The following is a 20,814-nucleotide window of genomic DNA, read 5'->3' as shown; positions in this document are numbered from 1 at the left end:
AAGGAGCAGCCTCTACAAGGTTTTCCTCTCTTTTTGGAGTAGAAAATGACATTAACTTCCTCCCGGCAAAACTCGGCTGTAGTGAAAAATTAACATAAAATAAAAGTTACTTACTTAACGTTAGCTGCAGATAATTCAATTAATTTTTGATCTCGAAGACAAGGAGTGTGTTTCATGGCCAGAGTGGGTCTGCGTCCTTACTGCCCCAGCCAGACTAGCTCTTCTTCATGCTGCAAAGGGGTTGCCTGAAGAGTTCGAGAAATTCCTACTCAATAGTCAGTTGAATTTTGGCCCACTCAGAGTTTGCAATGAGAATGTCAGGTGTCGTGATGAAAAGTACAGTTCACTATCAGTTAGCAACTGGCCTGACAGGAGACAACATGGAGTAGCAAGCACAATGCACTGATAACAGCTCAGGGTTGGATAAACAACCAAGAAGAGAAGGGTTGCAGATCTAGTAACTGTCACTTTGTTCCTGTTTTCTCACAGTTCTGCCATTAAATAGGTTAGTAGCATGGACAAAATTGGAGTGTTCCTTTGTGTCAACCTGTTTTGAATTAAAGTGTATTGTAAAAGCTATGAGAATTCTCAGGTTTTTCCAGTAAAGTACCTTCTCACTGATCTCATTGTATAGCCTGCTGTTTTCATTTTTAAGTTATGAATTCGATCTCCCTTTGTTTAAAGGTAGCTTTCACATTCAAGAATGAGTTAAAAAGTCTTAGAAAGCTACGTAAGCTGCACAACTATGAACTTTCATTCCAAGTTTTAATGTGTGTTTTAAACTATATCCTTGGTACTTTTGGGATACAAAGCTCTCACAGGTATATTTCAGTGTTTAAGGTTTTCTGCCACATCTTCCTTTATGTACCCATTTCCCACTCTGCTTTGGCTGTTGTCATGAGACATACCTTATGTTTTGTGTTTTGTTGATGCAAACAAATACGGTAATGCTTTTTGTCTTGCTGTCTATTTTAGATGTGAGGTTGTGTATGGAAGCATTGCTTTCTACAATAAAGAATTCTTGGGCACTTTTCTTAAAAGAGATTTAAAGCCTTTTCATTCTTAGCTGAAGTATTACCATATTTCAGAAAACACTGTTATAATTAAGTGGCATTATTTCCTTTCTCTTCCTGTCTGATCAGAAAAGTCAGACATCCAAACTGAAGGCCTTGGCAGGCTCTTTCTCATGTTTCTATTTGCATATAAAGTCAATTCTGCTCTCTATTTTTTTTTTTTTTAGAAGTCTATGCCTTTCAGTATGTTTTAGCCTTATAAAGCAGTGGAAGATTTTGTTGGGGATTGTTTTGCAAGTTATGTGTCACTCAGACATATTCCAAATAGTAATGCTATACAGACCGTTCAATTTGTCTTTTTGTTTCAATCCATCAACATAGTTTCAGGCTCATGAGAAAAATGATTGGAGAGTTTTTGTTTTCTCACTAGAATGATGTGTTAACTTGGGATTATTTTCCCTTACAGAATTGCATCTAACGTTTGCATCTGTAGTATCTTTAACTTGCAAAGCATGATTCCACCAGCAAAAGTAGAATATCTACTTCCTTTTTTACTTTCTTTTTTTTTTTCTTTAGGAAAAAATGTGCCTCAGAGACTGCTGACCTCAGACCTTGCAGTGACTTGCTTTACCAGGCAAGTGCCTCAGTTGATAGATTCTTAAGGTATATTGAACAAAATTACTGTTTGCCTACTGAAATTGCCCTCTCTTCTATTTTGGCAGGGCTCTTTAGGCTTTTTCCCTTCTCTTTTGCAAAGAGCATGCATGCATATAAATGTAGTCAGCATAATCTGGAAAGCAAAGGTGGTTTATGGTGAAGAGATAACTGGATATGATACAGATGAGTTTGGCTATAATTTTACTGTACCAGCTGAACTGCTCTGTGACTCCAAAGTTGCTGCTAACTCATCATAATGCTGTATTAACAGACTGAATGAAGTCCTAGTAAGATATTCACAAGTCAGTTTTAACAACCTTCTCACAGAATGTATCTTGTCAATTTGTATGTTGCTATGTTTGATTTATTTTTTCCCCCCCCTTAGTAAATGTGCACTTTGGGTGGTCGCCGGATTTTTAAAACATGTGGAGATACTTGAGATTATCATGTGTGCTTTACTCAAATGAGACTATGCTCACAAAAACAAAAAGTTAATAAATCCTGTTTCCTTAAAACCACTTCTTCTGAGTACACCATCCATCATTTCCCTTATTTTTGTTTTATAGGGTTATATGTGTCTACGCTGCTATTTCAAAGTCCAACTTTAGTACGCTAAGTACCTGGATAAAATGTATCAGCTCAGGATTTAGCTGATTTAGGATTTAGGCTAATAAACTCATGCTACACCCTGCAATGCCGTTTATACATTTACTATTCATCATGCATGCTTAATGGCTGTTGTTGTTAATGCTTTCTGAATGCAGTCTAGGCATACCTTTGAGCTCTTTATGAAGGAGGGTAAAAATAACTGTAGGATCCAGTTTGCTGGGTCAAATCCATTCACAAAGTCTCATTCTCAACCACAGACAGTGGCCACAACCTGCTGCTATCCTGAAGTAGGAAGTATTTGGAGAAATTCTAATGAGAAAGGTCTCAATTATTGCACCACATTTAGGAATTTGTCTTTTGTTTTGGGAATATATGTCTATTTTTCTCTTAAATGAAAGAAAAACAGTAAATTTATGACTTAGATATTTCAATATAAGCTAACATGCATGCAGGGAGTGGGTTACAGGATAAAAATGCTCCATGTTAGTATGCTTAAATTCTTAAAAGTTGATTTCTGTTATCTAAAACAGGTCAATCGTACTAGAAACCTGTTGGTAAGAATGCAACCAATTTTTTTTTTGTTCCTCTTAACATGGAAGAAAATTTTGAGGAGTTAAAGCCTTTTTGGTCTTAAAAAAATGTGACTCATAGTATTTTACTAGTTGGAGAGGGATTAATTTATCCTGGAAAACACACAATCTCTACAAATTAAGCAGCACTTTTAAGGAGGGGGATAATGCTTCTGCTAATAAAAGACAAATGGCAAAAGAAATTAGAGGTTCTGGCTTACACCCTGGCCCACCAACACTGTCTTCATTTTATAATTTTTTTCAAGCACTGAGGGTGGTCGCCAGTACTGCATCAAGAAGAAAATACTCAAAATAAAAATGAAGTAAAAAAACCCCAAACCCTATTGTTCCCACCCAGTTCACTCCCCTCCAGTTCCTGGAAGGACACATTGTTATCCAATGTATCTTCCACAGTTTGAGCAAATTGTACCATGCTCTCAAAATCAATAAAATGTTGTTCTTGGTTACTAATTTGTATCTCACAGCAGTATTGCTTGTGTATTATCTCATTGTTTACTTCTCAAACGTGAAGAGAGCTTCTTACTTCTTTTTCATTGTGCTTGTATATTCCTTTGGTAGTGGGTCCTAAAATTTCTGTGTTTTTGAGAGTGTATTAGCATATGGTACTTCCCTGATAAACTTGGAACAGTTCAAATCCTTCAGATTGGGGATAATCTGACTTTGGGTAACTGGCAACAAGTGTTCAATATATCATGGCAAACACTAGATTGTTTTTCATTTCTTTATAAATCATGGCATGGGGTATTTTTCTAGCTGTGCCATATGTTGTACATTGAAAGTCTTCATAATACTTTTCAAATCTGAAAAATGAAGAAATAATACATCCACAGTAGTGTATATCCTCATGCCCTCACATTTCAATGTGATCTGTATGAGTTTCTAAGAATAAAAGACATTGTAATTGCAGTATTGCTTGTTATGGTTCTCCTTTCTTTTGCATAAACCTGCATGCATTGTTCATACTTAAGCATAGAGGGAGAAATGTAACTATTAAGGCCTGCAGATTCTTATTTGAAATGTAAATAAATTAGTGGTGTTTTCTGTCAGGGATCACTCTCAGAAAAACTGATAATAAAAAAGGTGATCTTGTGTTCAGATTGAGTTTTTACAATCAAAACTGCATGATTTTACAAACAATAAATTCCATTCCCTTCTATTTCCAGGCACTTTGTGGACGATTCAGTCTGAGGTTGTTTACATTCTGTAGCTCTCAAGAATCCTAATGCAGATAAACCTGATCCCAGTCTAAGTACTGTGCTGCAAAGTCCAGTTGTAACTTAGCTAGCTCAAGTGGAACAGAGGAGTAACTCCTTGACTTTTTTCCCCTCACTGGGCAGTTGTATTGTTTTACATCAAGCAAGTGCTAGTAGTTTGAAGACGAGATGAAATGAAACTGGAAATTAGTTTTGGGCTCTTTTTTTGTTGCTTTTAAAGTAGGTAAAAGGCCTAACATTTTTGTTGGATTTTTAAACTTTGCAACTGGTACTTCTAACATTCTGAAGTTGATTGTATAAATTCCAATTTTGATGTGAGTATTGTTAGATAGTTTGGTTTTCAGTCCCTAATTGGAACACAGCATGGGCTTATGCTTTCATTTAAGAAAGCTATCCTTGTTAAATGGCTAGAAGGAGAAAAAATCCTAAGTATAACCAAAAATCAATTCTCAAAATTTAATCTATTTTCAATTACTGCCTTTTTTTTTCTTGAAGTCATTCTATTAATGCGGTACTTTTTTCAAACAAAAGTAGTATAAATCTACAGAGAAAAAAGAGCATCTTTAAAATTATTTGATGTCTGAAAAGCCTGTGATGTAGAACGCTGATCTGAAAAGGATTATATGATGAAAAGGTTGACAAAATACTGTTACTTTTGGATAACCAGACAAATGTAATGGATCAGCATTAAAAAGGTTGAATTTAATACGAACCATATCAATTATTACCAGTTATTATTTTAGGAGAGATTAGAAGTCTGTGATAAAGTCTGGTTCTAGAAGTCTTCTTTGACATAGACTTAGTCATTGTCCATGCTGGTAGTCCCTGAAGACTGAAGGGTCTTCATTACATCATTTAAGAATTAAGTCTCCTATGGTCTACTTATTAATTGTACCAACTGAAACAGCACCACTGCTAAACACATGCACTGGGAGGGAAGATTCTTTAGCAGGTGTTGTAGGACTCTTGGCTAGTTATTACGCGTTCAGATCACTGCAGATGTGTTCATTGGCTGTTGTGGTTGCACCTGAAGAAACATAAACTGCAAGCTTGCAGTTCTAGATAATTTGTTTGAAAATGTTCGACACAGACTTGAGATCATAAAATTCCTTCCTCCTTCAATCAGACAATTTTCAAATGGTATATTTTAGCAGTGCGTTCCTTGTAGCCATTGCTTTTTTTACACGCCAACCCAGAGATAAGAGTAGGAGTAGATTGTTACTGTCTCTACTGAGGCTTGAATGACTATTCTGAGAAAGTACGTATTGATCTTTTGAAGTGAAACCCTTCTGTTTGTAGTTCCTAGTCTACACAATTCATGTCAGCCCTCCTGTGCAATGATCAGATTCAGAAAAAGTGCTAGAGGTAATGAGGGTCACTCGTTGGCTCTCCAGAAGCAGCAAGTAAGTTACAACATGAACAACATGAGCCTTAGGCATTGGTAGCCCTTCTTCTCTAGATTTTAGTAACAGAAGCAGCTGGGATAGAGACTGAGGCAGAGATTCCACTCCCTCCTCTATACATCCTGGCAGTGTTGGTATGTAAGTGAAGACAAAATGTTTGAGGGAGTGGCATTTTATGTAGCCAGAAAGACTGTGTAGGAATTTCTTTTGGACACTAAGTTTGTGTAAAAATGGTTATTGGGAAAGTCATATGTGGTAAGTGAAGGAGTGAAGTAGATACAAGTTACTGGCGTTATGGACAAGAAGGAAGAGACAGTGAGGATCTGTGTATTTCTTACTCGTATACTGCTGCTAACTGTTTGGTGTTTCAAGAAGAGTGCATGAGCAGAAATGAAGGCAAGCAGATGTAGTGAGTGCTCTTAACAATAGGCAGATGAGGATTGAGTGTCTTGTTGCAAGGAGCATGCAGAGGGGGGGAGAGAGCTCTAGAGTGGATATCTTGAAGGCTGTTCAGGGAAGCTGAGTTAACTTTGTGTGATACTGACAATTCATGTATAGTTTCAGAGTGCACCAAGCAAGCAGTGACACAGCAAGCCCTTCAGGTGTCAGTGTGAGAAACACTTGCCTCCCAAAGGTGCAGTTAAATCATCTATATGTCTCTGCCACAGTGTGTATTTCTGAAAAAATGCTTAATATTTAATGGTATGTAGTTGTTTTTAGCATGTTGGTCTATTCTAACACAGCTGATGCATGATAATGGAGGAATCATCACATACCAGTTTCTTGCCATTTACTTCTGGTTTTGTACTGAGTGGTCAACCCAGAAATGACAGTGTGACGCAGTAAAAATTAGTGGACTGATGATGGTACTTAAGGAGAGAAAATATAGGAGTTGAAGATACAAACATGCTGCCTGGGACACAGCTGTGGAAAATGAGTGTCCCAGAATGATGTACTGTAAGAGAGAGAAGCTTCTTCAGGATTGGATATGCAAAGAAATAAAGTGTACAGGTTGGGAATGTTGAGCTGCGAAGGCGTCAGAGCACACCTACCAATCCAGATCCTCAGCACTGAGGAACTGCTGCGCAGAAAACTTCCACAACTCCTTAGGCTCATGGCTTTAACTATAGCAATATAATTGTGTAACTAGCTACACAGAGAAATGCTGTAACTCCTTGTGTAGTCTCTTCTTCCTATGTAAGACCTTTCCACAAAGATCTGGCCTCTTATTCATTGATATACATGAAACCTGTGTCAATATCGACCTACTTTAAACCTGGCTCTTGATGAGTCGCTGATGTTCTACCTTTCAGAGAAGTTACTCTTTGCAAATACTAATTGACATTTCAGACTATGACACGGTTGCTTGTGGAAAGCTGTAATTAGCAAAAATTCTGACTGTGGTTACAGAAATAATAGTCTCAGTTCAGATTGGGACACTTTGCATAACCTAGTTTGTTTGACTTCATGTATGTTTCATTTTGTTTTTCACAGTGGAAGCCCAAAAATACAACAATAATTAAAGGAATCTACCCTTCGTTCTCCATGAGTTTTCTCTGCTCTTATGGTACTTATTTATACCACTTACTGTTTTTTACAATAATCGTAGAATATACCAGATTCTCTTGCATTGCTGCTACAGAGGGCAGCTCCCACAAGTTAAAGAAGCTTGCAAAAAGCTCCACAACTCGTACAAGAAAAGATCTGGAGCGTGAAAGTAGCTATCTTATGGAAAAGATGACACTTTTATACTAGCAGTAGACTGGCATACTGAAATCTTGCCAGGGTAGTGATTACAGGTATCCACTAAAATCTGGATGACTTGTATTCCATTTCAGTTTTGCAATTAATTCAGGGCCAGACAGTGTCTGGTGATGTTTGCTAGACAGAAAGGTTCAAATTAAAAAATGGCACATGAGCTGTGAAGTAGAGAACAACACTGATGAAAGCTTGCAAGTTTAAGACACACACACTGGATGAGGAAGTAAAGTAAATGACACCAGTCTTACCTGACCTCATAAACTGATGCTGAGATTTTATGTCAGCTCTGTATGAAAAATACTTAATTGTGTATGGAAACAGCTTCAGTATGACTTTTTTGGTCATTTGCCAGAGTTAGCTTCACTCTCCTGGTTTCGTAATATTCACAGCTGCAGTTAATTTCACTTCCTGATTGTAACAGGAGTGATCTAGCAATGTGTTGGAAACTATTTTATTTTGCATGTCTCCAGCAGTAGGTTAATGCTGGAGGTTATTAATAGGTTAATAAATGTTAGCATTGGCAAGTCATTCTGATTTTGCTTATGTGAAATTAATATAAAACAACCGAGTCTAACTAGCGAAGCCTGATAATGCTCTTTTTCTTTCAAGTTTTTCCCGTGCTTCCAGCTGAAGGATGGTAACGCATAGAAAAGACAGATAAAAAATAAAGCTTATCAGGTGATTTCTGTGTATCCAAATGGATATTTAACACTCTAAAAACAGCTAAACCCCAAATGTCGTTTCTTTCTTCACATAAGTGGTGAAAATTAGGTTTCTACATTGTATCAGCCTAGCAGCAACGATGTGTTGTATAATAGCTAAAATTCTTGATAATGGAGAGTCATTATAATTTTTTTAAATGAACTGTCCTTAGAATATGTCTAATTCAGCAATGGCCTATTCCTAGGCAAGTTATCTGGTAAAGATTCCCAAATAAAATATCTGACTGAAGTTTTTTTTTTTAAAAAAAATTCTTTAGATCACAACACAGTCATTTAAGACTTGTTTGCTACTGTGCAAGAAAATGTTTTGCAGTCCTCTGCAGCAAGCTCACTCTTTGGTAAAAATGCATCTGTTCCTTATTCTTGTACCATTTTTTTCCCCGGAAATGACTAGCCTGTTGCTTCAGGAATTTATTGTGTGTATCAATAGATGTGTATACATATTATTTGTAACTATGTTTAAAATGTATGTGTGCACAGGTATGTTTTAATATATATATATGAATGTATATGTATATCTATCTTTTTACATTTTAGAGCTGTGATGGCCAGTCACCAAGCAGAAGTTCAGAGTTTGAAGCTAGATAATGATTCAGTTATAGAAGGAATAAGTGACCAGGTACTGGTGGCAGTTGTGCTCAGTTTCACTTTCATTGCTGCTCTGGTATATACGCTTTTAAGGTGAGAATATGTTGACAGGAATTAATCAATATACCTGCATTTGTAAAATTCTAACTTTCTGAACAAATTTTTGCATTGGTGTATAAAACAACTGTGATTTTGTGACATTAAGGAAATCATTGTTTGATCACTTACTCTGTTTAACTGATTGCTTAGCAGAGTTTCATAATTTAATTCACAGTTAGAATGAAATTATGCATTTCTCAAAAGTGAAGTTTAACTCCTCTTCAGATGATCAGACTGAATAATGTTCATCATTCCTTAAGACTGAAAATGGCTGAATTCACAGCCTATATGGCTGGTGTGTCATATTTGGTTACAAAGTACAGATTTGTCAATAGTGACTCCACAATTAAGATTGGATATAATCTTCCAATGTAAGTTCTAGTTACCATCTCCTTCCAAAAAAAAAAAAACAAAAACAAAACCCCAAACCTAAATAAATTGACCGATAGGATTCTATGATTTGTTTATAAATGAATATGCTGGAAAACAATGGACTATAATATGCTTTCCATAAAGCAAAATGTTATGTTCAGAATTCAATCACTTTAATGGTCATGTAATCAAAGTGTTTTGGGAAAATAAGTCCAAGCTTCATTCAGATTGGGTCTTTTTTTTCTTTTTACTGGTGTTTGTAGGCTTCTGAACACAAGAGTTTTAACAACTAAGAGAACTCAATTTTAATGAAGCATTGGCATTATGGAATTTACTGAGTAGGATCTGTACATATGAGAAGTATTAGCAGGGTAGGAGGTATTTGAGGGCAAGCTACAAAAGAAACTAGAAATGGGAAAGCTTGGTTGAACTGCAAGGCAGTGCTGCTGCTCAGGACCAGGAGGTAGCAAAGGAATCTAATAGAAACATATGCACTTCACTTTGGTTTTATTTCCAAGGCCGTTTCAATTATTCAGATGGTTTCAAGAGTGCCTCTTTTCCCTCTGCTCTCTTGTGCTTTCTCTACCCCTTATATTGACATTTTAGCATTTGTGATTTGAATTTTAAGTGCTTAGTTTAAAAGTAAACATTTTAATTTTTTACTTTATAAAGGAAAGTAAGTTAGGAACATGAAAAAAAGCAAGTGGAACAAGAGTCACCAGTGGGCAAGAGTAGTGGGCGTTCACTCGGGATTGGAGTTCAGGGAAATGATACACCAATGATGAAGGATTACTTGGGGAGGGAGAAAAGGGCTCGTTACTAACTACCTCTGCAGTGTGATGGGCTAAGTAAAAAGTTTGTCTGTAGATCCTGTTACATACCCTGATCGTTTATTTTCTGGAGACACAAACTCAGACACAAAGCTTTCATATTTCGGAAGTCTTGAAGGTTTTTTACTTCTGCTTTGTATGACTGACAACTGAATGTCCTACCAGCATCCTCTTAGCTCTCTGCTGTGCCTTCTGATACCTTCTGAAATTGCCTGTATTCACCAGCATTTATTTTTCCTCTACCTCCTTTGTATTGTCTCCATCAAAATCTGCACAATACAATACAAAATCTGTACAATGCCAAATGTATAGTAATTTTTATTTCATTAGCACTGAAGGGGAGTAGGGGAGAAAAGGAGTATTTTCTTTTTTTTTCTCTGGTTATCATAGGCAATGCAGTGGTCTGTGTGTTTCTTATATTGTGTCCATTACCCCGGTCTCTTTGCCACCCATACTTCTGTATGCAACATCTGAAATATTTAAGTTGGGCAGGAACAGGTCCTGGGTAAGGATACATGAAAGAAAGCTTAGGGTAATGAATAAGGTTGCAGGAACTGAATCAAAAAGGAAAGTAGGCAGCAAGGGGTGTATGTTACAGTGGGGGGGGGGAGCAAAAGTGGAATATGGAAAGAACTATTACGGGATATGGTTGCTATATTTGTTTCCAGCAGGGAGAACTAAATGAAGCATCACATCAAGGCATGTGCTGAAGGTCTGTCTGCTTTTGGTGGAGAAAGTTATTAGCAGTAATTAACATATATACCAAGTTGCAGATGTTTAGTTCAGTCACTATAAGATACTTTTGAAAAGCCTGTATGTCTTTAAGTTATAAATTTTGATAAAATGCATCTTTTAAACTTGTGACTAGGTTGTCACATTGTCACAATGAGACTCTGAAAATTTAGTTTATCCAACAAATTAAAGGGAGCCTGACCCTGCAGTGTTTTGTATCAGAGATTCCTCACTTGTCCCAGATGACTTATCTAACCTATGTCTATGAATCTGCAGGTTTAGATATTTTTCTCTTATTTTTCTGTCTCATCATATGGTTTGATTATAAGATCAAGTCAGTATTTTCAGCAGAAGTGAGATCTTAATCCTTGGAAATTAATCGTGGCCATCAGTGCACAATGATACACCAGTCCCCATAAGTGCTGTCCCTCACTTTCAATGTGTGAGAGTGCACACTGAATCAGTATGCAACCTTCCTCCTTCTGGTAATGATAGTTTGGTGGAGCCCTTTGTGATACATGGTACAATCTTTCCATGTCATGGGACTTTTTTCCTCAAGTTACAGAGCGCTAACACTCAGAAATGGGGAAGTTAAAAGACTCCGCATCTAACTTTCTTTCTTTCTGCCTTGTGTTTGATAATGCTTTTAATTACATATCACCATACTGTTTTTCATTTGTTTTATTTGTTTTCTCACACTGATTGCATAGCCAAAGTTATGAATTGGGTATGTCTTGAGCTCTGCCTGTCCCCTCCTGGACTTTGTGCAGTGTTCTGCTACCTCAGCATCTTATGCATAAGTGACAGATGTTGTACATACTGTGCCTCTACAGCTTTACAAATGCTCTCATGTACTCAATGTAGAACGTGATACCGGAGTAAAGTCATATAAATGAACACTTTAGCAGCAAATTTGCAATTAGATGTTTATGATGGAATCAGAGTGGCAGATAATTCACACCTTCCACTTGTGTGTGATTTGAATTGAATTTCAATATATATCAAAATTCTGGCAAACTGAAGATGCAAAATGTGCTCATTTGTAGCATCTAAACAGGAAAATACTTTTTTATATATATAACATATATGACAGACAACATCCACAAAATCTGACTCATGGAGACCCAGGGTGTACAAGAAGGGTTTTAGTGTAAGCTTCCCATCATATAACTTTCATATATGTCACCCACATTAGTGTTAAATTAATTTACTTTTTACAGATAACAATGTAATTATTAGTATGAAAAATATGAGGTTTGTCTCTTCCTCTTTGAAGAAAGAATGAAGGATACAAAATATTAAAGATAGCAGTAATGCAGTATTATTATTGCCCCCATCAAATGAAAGAAAATACTGCAGAAGCCTCTAAAGCCATCAAGGAAATTATGTAAATAGAACTGCAACCAGAAAATGTCCTAAAAATTCAGCCAGTCCAGCCCTCAGCTCTGACAGAGGATCAGCTTGCCTATATCATCCCTGGAAGTAGTGGATCCTGTTTTTTGATTTAATGTTTAGTCAAAGATAGATCACAATGGTCTGAGGTAAGATTTTCTGATTTTGTACATTTAGTGTTAGAAATGTTTTTCCACCAGTGTAGATAACTGTGGGAAATAATTACTCATATTCATAGAATGAAAGCCTTATCCTGTCCCCTTTTCTCTCCATGAGCAGTCTTCTATATGAACTGACATTTCTTCACTCTTTCTCTAATGTTTAAAAACTGCAGGCAGTATTCTTAATCTCTTCTGAACTTCCAGCTTCTCTACATGATTTTATGCATTTAGCATAAAAATGGAAGACAAAATTCAACTGAGACCTCAACAGTGCTGCGCAGAATGTATCACCAATGAGATCCATATGAATAAATAAAGCACAAAAATTCACAGTTTTGAATACTCTGATGCTGTTGACTCATATTTATTGTAACTCAACACCCCTTAATGTTGTCAGCATCATTTTTAATTACAATTCTGTTCCCATTGTGCTTGTGAATTTCAAACTTGTAATATATGCAGCCCCCTTTTTCAGTGAGTCCCTTCCCTATGATTCCCCTTGGCATCTCTAACCTATAGTTTTCTTGCCCGTAGAGGCTTTTTTCTTAAGGAGTGATTTAAAAAGAGCGATTTCTTTTTATAACCAGTCTGCTGATAGTTACATAAATTCAACATTCTAAATCTAAGAATTTGCCTACCCCTTCTTATGTAAATGTTATGTCTTCATCTTTCATGTACAGATAAAATTGAAATAATTAAGATTTTTCAACTATAACTTTGGCAGTGAGTAAAAAAATAAGAAATTACAAGTAAACCAACAATACAAAAACTAGCAGTGAAGACAAAAATTAAAAATATTTCTGCAAGATGAATGTAAAAGCTGTCAAGCAACTTGATTTTTTGCAGGTTAATGGCTTCATTTTGTTTCAGATTAAAATCTAGTTTTATCATCATTTAATGATTGATTACGGAGTCTCTCTGAAAAATCTTGCTGCTGTACAGCTTTAAATGTCCAGACTAGTTTTAAGATCTAGAATAAATGTCCTGTTTCCTTAATTATTTGTGTACTTCCTTTAAAAACCATTATAGCAGGAAAGAACGATTTTTTGCCCTTTGTTCAAGTTTCATTTTTTTCAATCAGTTATTTTTTCAGTGTTGGGTCACAGTGTTCAGTTTTCCTTACTGCTTATATTTCCTTCCACAGAAATGAACATCAGAACATACACCCAGAAAATCAAGAGCTAGTGCGAGCTCTTCGTCAGCAGCTTCAAACTGAGCAGGTGCTGTGCTAAGTGTTGGTATCATTCAACTATGTGGTTTGGGGTAGTGTAGACTTCTGGAAGAAGCTGGTCTTGAAAGTTATGGAAGCTTACTTATTCTACAGAGGCATCCTTGAAATTTATAAATAATAATATAACGTAGGCTTTTTTTAATGGATGTTAAGTAATTAAAATTATTTGGCTGGTACTTTTTTCAAACAAGGTTTTGCCACCAGGTGGAGTATGTTAGATTACGTTGTGTGCTTCTTGCAATGTTCCTGGGAACTTAGTGGTAAAGGAAAGGAAATCTGGAGTACAGCTTGTTGCCACAGGACGGGGGTTAGATGTTTAGACTGATAAACTGTGTGTAGCAGAACAATGGCACAGCAACAAGAGCCAGGCAGCAAAGATTGACAGAGAGAACTTTTTACCAGAGCCTTTAGTGAGAGGACAAGGGCCAATGGTTTTAAACAGTTTAGGTTTAGATGGGACATAAGGAAGAAATTTTTTATGATGAGGGTGGTGAGACACTGGAACAGATTGCCCAGAGAAGTTGTGGATGCCTCATCCCTGGAAGTGTTCAAGGTCAGGTTGGATGAGGCTTTGAGCAACCTAATCTAGTGACAGATGTCCCTGACTATGGCAAGAGAGTTGGACTACACGATCTTTAAAGGTACTTCCAACCCAAACCATTCTATGGTTCTATGATTGCATCCAGTTCTGACATGTAGAGGAAAGGATGGGAGGGCCTACGCCAGTTTACTGGAAATTGCTGAATCCCAGCCGTAGAGTGAAAAGCCATACTGTTGGAGAGTATTGAGGAGAGTCTTTCATCATAATACTTCTTGAAATAATGACAGATTTTTAACTACAGTGCATATTTATATGGAAGACAAATATGGCAAAATGGGGAGAAAAACTGTTTCATGGCAGTGACATACACAAGCTGATGTCTATGCTTTGCTTGGGAACGCTAAATACTGCAACTGATAAGTGATGCAGTTTAGTTACCTGGCTCTGGACAGAACTACTTAGGATAATGAAATAACAGTCTCAATCTGAGTTGTTATTCATGCTTCAGCACATCTAACCTAACTTAGTGTGAAGGACCAAAGAGGTTCTTTCTTTGCAGTCTTTAACTGGATTGAAGCACATACTTATATAACAGATGAAAGGAAAATAATGGGTTTGTCACAAGAAGAACTTGCTTAGTGAATCAGTTTTTGCATTTAAGTATGTTTGATTTTTGAATTTAAATATATTTCTCTTTCATTTCACATAGTTTTGCATTTGACTGTTTGAGTTCTAGTAAATGAACACTGGATTTGTTATTATTTTTTTAAACTCCGTAGACTTATATAAAAATAGTATCTCTAACACTTTGCATTTCTCTTCTGTTCCAGCAGGATGCTTCTGCTGGTGATAGACATCACTTCTATACAGATATGTCCTGCCCAGTCTGTTTGCAACAGGCTACGTTTCCTATAGAAACAAACTGTGGACATCTCTTCTGTGGTAAGCAGGAAAAACACCAAGATGCAAAGATAAAACCAGAACAGAAATACAAAAATGAAACCAGAACAGAAATACAAAAATAAAACCAGAACAGAAATGTACCTTTGGTACTACTAGTCACCCTAATGCAAAGCTTTGTTTGATTTTAACTGCTTCTCTTCTAGTCTGCATTAGAAATATTTTTATATAGATTGTTGAGAAAATACATTTGTGAATAAACAGTCGCTTTGAGAGTGTGCTGCATTTTTTTCCTATGCTATCAGGATTGAAATTTAAAAATGTCAAGGACAGAGAGTATAATTTATTTCCAGTTAGTAAAATACTGAAGAGGCTGAAAAACACTTGGAAATGTACCATTAAAAAAAACTGATTTAGAGTAAAAAAATCTGCTTGGTGTTATCTGTATCTTAGAGTGGTGGGTTTTTTTCTTGGAAGTCCTGAAGAATTAAGGCCAAGTTTACAATGCTTAAAGTGTTTGTCTTTTCTTTTGAGGTCCAGCTATTCAAATTTATGTATAAATGCTCTATGTAGCATTTTTGCTTCCTCTCCTTCAGGTTCCCAGTACAATTCTTTCCCTGCATTCATCTAGTTTATGGAGTATATAGTCCATACCATACCTCATCATTTAAACGAAAAAATTTACGAATTTGGAAGACACAGTACTCAGATTTTTATATATTCCTTTGTCTGTTGAAACTCTGATAATAAAGCCAGGTTTTTAGGATAGATTTTACATCTCTTGACAGGTTAGTGACTTCTAAATTTTAAACTGGTAAAATTTTTAATTATTTGCTTCTTCAGTTAATGATTAAGAAGTTTTCTGTCTTTTCAGGAAATAATACCTTAGAATTAATGATGCAGTTGAACCTATTCAGGATTTTTCTCATTAATAGCATTAAATTTGAACACATCGGTTCTTGATATCTCCAGTGAATGCTGTATATAAAATTAGACCAGAAAAGATAGATTTAACCTAACTGCTTATACACTTCTGTTGTTTTCCTTGGTATGTAACATTATTTCATGCAATATGTTTAAATGTCTGTAACTTACCTTCATCAGGTTCCTGCATTATTGCCTACTGGAGGTATGGCTCATGGCTTGGTGCCATCCGTTGTCCAATCTGCAGACAAACGGTAATATTTTAAGTAATCATGGACCTGATAGTTTGGCCATCTAGTATAGCCCACCAAAAAAGCACTTAACATGTGAACTGCAATAGTGAGATGGACAGAAGAAGAAGTCTGAGAAACTGAAAGAACATGGTTATGTGAGACATAGATGGTGGACTTTAAGTTTTTTTGAAATTTTTGCTTTGCTCAATGGCTCAAAAAATACAGATTGTTCCTGCAACTCAAATTTAAGTGAATAGTGCTGATAACTTAGCCGTTTTTCTGTAAAGAAGTATATGAAAACAGAAAATCATAAGATCTTAACTATGATTCTTCCATGCTTTCTGTTTGGGATGCTATATAACTTCTTTACCAGAACTTGCATCTGAAAGACCTGGCTGTTGTGGAAGACTGCCAGTAGGCAGTATACTACTGGTTTCTGAGAAGTACCCTCTCCCTTCCTTCTTTCCCTGCCAAAAAACCCTACGCATGTCAAGTTCTTATTTTGTCCCTATTTTTAGTTTGTATGTATTATTAATTTGAGTTTTGTAGAGCAAGCATTAACTTACTTCCTACGCAACTTACTTACATTGTCAGTTTGAAATATGTCCCTGTAACTCATTAACACTTAGGATCTCCAAGTCTTATAGTGTATGTTTTAACAAAAGTACATCTTTATTTTAACAGTGCACAAACTACAGAGCTACTAGTAACTTCTAATGAATTGTATAAGATACTTCATGCCCTTGCCCATACATTATATCCTGCTTTGATTGTGTGCATCAGCAGGACAAATGAATGTGGGAAGACAGAGGAAGGAAAGAAAAATAAGTATTACTAGGGGAAGAATTAGTAGGTTTAGCATGTAGCCAGTGAGGAGAGAGACAGAAAAAATAAAGGTGAGGAACATGGAAAAGGGGAAAATAATTAATTTTTTCTAATGTGTCTCCTTACATAGATATTCTTCTACCTTCCTCTGAGTAATGGGTAAATTGGGTGGTACTGCTTGCGTCGTTATGTGTTCATTCTCACGCTGTGAAGTAAGAAAAGTAAGGTCTGATTTACAAATGGGGGATGGAAGTATGTACACATGAACAACATGAGTCATACAGAACGTTTGTGGCAGGGCTAGGAGGTCATGAATGTAGATCTGAGCTAGGAGCTTGTGAATGTAGATATGTTCATGCTCTCATTTGCTGAATGTGACTGCTGCACAGATAGGGCGTACATATTTAGTGGCCAGGTACAGAGGAAGCTTTTGAAGACTGTAATAATTTAAAGTGCTATGCATTTTCTGTTTCCTCTCATAATCTGCATTTTATACCCGAACATCGCTTCCAAATACAAATCTTAAGTTTTCAGAAACTCCTATACAGAAAGGTAACATAAGATATATGTGAATATGACCTTACATATTTTTCTATGTTTGCGTCAAAGTTAACCCTAGAACATAGCAAAATTCTCTGTTCTTACAAAAGAGATGAAGGTTAATATCTTTTTGAGTTAACTTACTATTCTGTATTATTCTCTTTGGTCTTGGTATGAATGTCCATAAGGAAAAATATGAGTTTTGCTGCTTGTTTGCTGAGATGCATCTAAAGATGGAAGAATAGCCTCAGTGATTGCTTTATGTAATGTTCAGTTTAAGAAACAACACTAGTTTAATTTGGTAAATTGTTCTACAAATCATCTGTCTCACTTCTGAAACATAAACCATATAGGTGTTTAGAAAAATTTCCTGTAAGCCTCTTTTAGAAGGAGGGTTCTTATGCTTGTTTTTAACAATCTTTCAAAAAAATAATATTCTGTGAAGAGTTGTAAGCAATGACTTTGTTAAAACTTTGCAGCAGTATCCATGTTAGTAGTTTTCATTTTATTTTCCTACCAAATATTCAATTAAACCGAAGTTTGTTCTATGTAGTTAACTGAAAATTACTGTTTTCATTTATAGTTCACAATGCCTGCATTTAAAAGACAGTTGCATATGTAACAAAATCTCCCTTGCTGTGCCTAGGTAACATTGTTTTTACCACTCTTTGGTGAAGATGAGCAGGATGCAGCCCAAGTGTTTCAAGATGTTAATGATTACAATCGGAGATTCTCAGGACAGCCCAGATCTGTAAGTCTGGGGTAAATTTGAGTGGAAGTTAGTGATTTTAGGGGAGATTCACAGCATTTTTCATGGGGTTTTTTTCCTTCTTTTTTTTCCCCCTTGGGATATGAATTTTCACTTCTTGATACTTAGGGACTATGCAAGTTTTCCTTTGGAAATTCATGTTTATATAGCTATGGCAAACCCACAACTTTGAAAGTATTTATTTGTAATTTGTGGAAATATATGGAAACTTGCATTTTTGTTGTGAGTGAGAACTGCTAATAAGCCTGGAGTTCCCTATTCATGTGTTAAGCTTTTTAATTATGACTCATTAATTTGAAAAGATTAATAATTACTCAGTAAAAATACTTAATGAAAATACATGAACTGCAAGGAAGACTATTCACTTGATTGATCTCTTTACACTGATTAGAAGAATCTGAAGTTCTCTCTGTGCCTTTCTTCCTCAGATTTCAATCTGTATGCCATCTTCATTTTTTAATTTTCCTCCTGGATTATATTACAGTCTTTATTCTGCTCTCTGAGTGAAGAAAACAGGATTTTTTTGATAAATAGCTAAGAGAGATGATTGAAGTTCTACGAACTTTAGAAAGTCAGCCTTGTAAGCCTGTCTTCTATATGCGTGTTCTGATTCACAAGGTGAAATGCATACACATGCATACTAGTAACTTCCCTGCTTGTCTTCATCTGTTCATTGGATTTGGATATAACAACAAAACATTGGCAAGAAAAATTTACAGTCCAAGGAGACAAAAGAAGTGTGAGATGGGAGTTTTTTTTTCACGTTCTAAACCCTACAAAACAGTTATGCTTTTGATCTAGAATAGATTGAAACTACCTTTCAGGCTCCAATAAACCTCTGTATGGGCTCTGTGTCTAGTCCGTAGTAATCTGTCTAGGGTCATGCCAGAAGTCTGCATTAAAGCCCTAATTGGACTAGATAAATTGTCTTTAATTTATACACAGTGTATTTCCTTAACTACATACAAAATTCCTTTCTAGAGAACTTTTTCATCCTTGGCAATAACTCATTTTATATGTCATGGTCCTGTGCAGAAACTGTGTACAGTAGAAAAGGAACCAGTATCAAAAAAAATTTAAAATTCCCCCTCCTTACACCTCACAACAAAACCCTGAATATTTTCTACTGAGCAGTCCCTCAGTAAGATCACAGAATCATAGTAGAAAAACAGAAGGGAGCCAGGGATGGCTTAATTTAAAGATTCTTTACTTTACTTTGAAGCTTGATCCATCCATTGGAAACTTATATCAATGACTGGTTATATGCCAGGGGAGGGTGTGTTCTGTTTCTGAAGAACTGCAACCTATTCTACTTTACCTATTGTTTTTTTCTCACAATCCCTATTTGTCTTCCATTCTGATCCATATTTCACTCCAGTTAACCTGTTTGCTGTTTCTCACTTTCTCAGTCATTTGTTTTAGTCTATTAGTCACTGCTTTTCCTTCTCAATAGATGCCAATGTGTTTTGTAGTGAGTTAAATGTATGTTTTACAGTGTAGAATAACACAGTTTGAATGTTTCTTGAAATCATATATTTTCTGAGTCTGACTTTTTACCCAGCAAAACTAAATCCAGAAAGTCTTGTCTTACTGTTGTTTTAATTCTTATAAATTAACAGATTCCAAAGCTGTAATGTAGTAATAGAAATTTCAGTTAAAAAAAAAGACCCATTTAGAATGGGCCTGTTACTAAAGCAAAATATTAACTTTTGGGTTTTTTTCTTCATAGATTATGGAAAGAATTATGGACCTGCCCACTTTATTGCGGCATGCTTTCAGGGAGATGTTTTCTGTTGGGGGCCTCTTCTGGATGTTTCGCATCAGAATATTCCTCTGCTTGCTTGGAGCCTTGCTCTACCTGGCTTCACCTCTGGATTTTCTTCCTGAAGCCCTGTTTGGAATTCTGGGGTTCTTGGATGATTTCTTCGTCATTTTTCTTCTGCTGATATATATCTCTATCATGTACCGAGAAGTGGTAACACAGCGGCTGAATAGATGAAATGGACAAAAATGACCCGAATGCAGAGGTGGTTGTGGAATGTTTTAAAAAGAGAACGACAACATAAGTATGATATAGCAAGGTGCCCGTGTACAGTTTCAGTAGTTGCAATTTCATAGCTGGTCATCTTATACAAATATGAAGGGTTAGTATGTGGTGATGCTTAACTGGAATCTTTAATTTGTGTATTACATACGCTTCATAAGGATGAGGTTAGTTTTATAATATAATAAACAGCCTTCATCTACTTCCACCTGATGAACAACTGTATGTAATCAAAACAGAAAACACTTTTTTGGTGTGTCGTTTGTGAAAAGGGAGTTCTAGTGAAGGACTTCTAAAAGAAAATCTGTTTGGGTAATCTAGACATGGACAAGGAAATTCAGAAATTCACAGTACAGTTATCAAAGCTAAATTGTTTAATGTCTCCCTGTTATGGGCTAGAGTTTTTTTAAATAAAAGTAGCTTTTTGTGTCTCTGTGGAAAAAGAAACCCAAGGACTGCATTACAGGTATCACCCTGCAGTTTGCTGTTGTCCACATGCTTCACAAAAACAAGAACACCTCATTATTGCTTGAACTGCACTATGTACGGTTGCATGCAATTCGTACAATTTTATTTTTATATTTGAGAATATACACACAGTATCTAATCTAGATGGAGAAACTAGTATTATGCACGCCAGACTGGTTAGTGCTCTATTTTTAAA

General features: G+C 36.0%; 1 protein-coding gene across 3 annotated transcripts; it reads left to right on the top strand.

Annotated features, from left to right (window-relative positions):
- Nucleotides 1-1,587: 1,587 nt before the first annotated feature.
- RNF170 (ring finger protein 170) lies at nucleotides 1,588-20,546 on the top strand. 3 transcript variants are annotated; one of them, XM_009702956.1, is made up of 7 exons: nucleotides 1,588-1,647; nucleotides 8,507-8,588; nucleotides 13,288-13,363; nucleotides 14,749-14,857; nucleotides 15,920-15,993; nucleotides 17,984-18,088; nucleotides 19,836-20,540. In XM_009702956.1, exons 4-7 carry the CDS (start codon nucleotides 14,788-14,790, stop codon nucleotides 20,103-20,105), a joined length of 519 nt encoding a protein of 172 aa, XP_009701258.1. In that variant the 5' UTR covers nucleotides 1,588-1,647; nucleotides 8,507-8,588; nucleotides 13,288-13,363; nucleotides 14,749-14,787; the 3' UTR covers nucleotides 20,106-20,540. The 3 variants fall into 3 exon arrangements, with proteins under 3 accessions (XP_009701258.1, XP_009701257.1, XP_009701256.1); XM_009702955.1 differs by having other exon boundaries at nucleotides 1,594-1,647; nucleotides 8,507-8,650; nucleotides 19,836-20,546; XM_009702954.1 differs by lacking the exon at nucleotides 1,588-1,647 and having other exon boundaries at nucleotides 8,514-8,650; nucleotides 14,746-14,857.
- The last annotated feature ends 268 nt before the right edge of the window (nucleotides 20,547-20,814 follow it).

Source organism: Cariama cristata, unplaced genomic scaffold (assembly GCF_000690535.1).
Source record: "Cariama cristata isolate BGI_N322 unplaced genomic scaffold, ASM69053v1 scaffold14566, whole genome shotgun sequence".
Taxonomy (NCBI): domain Eukaryota; kingdom Metazoa; phylum Chordata; class Aves; order Cariamiformes; family Cariamidae; genus Cariama; species Cariama cristata.
This window is presented reverse-complemented; position numbering and strand designations above follow the sequence as displayed.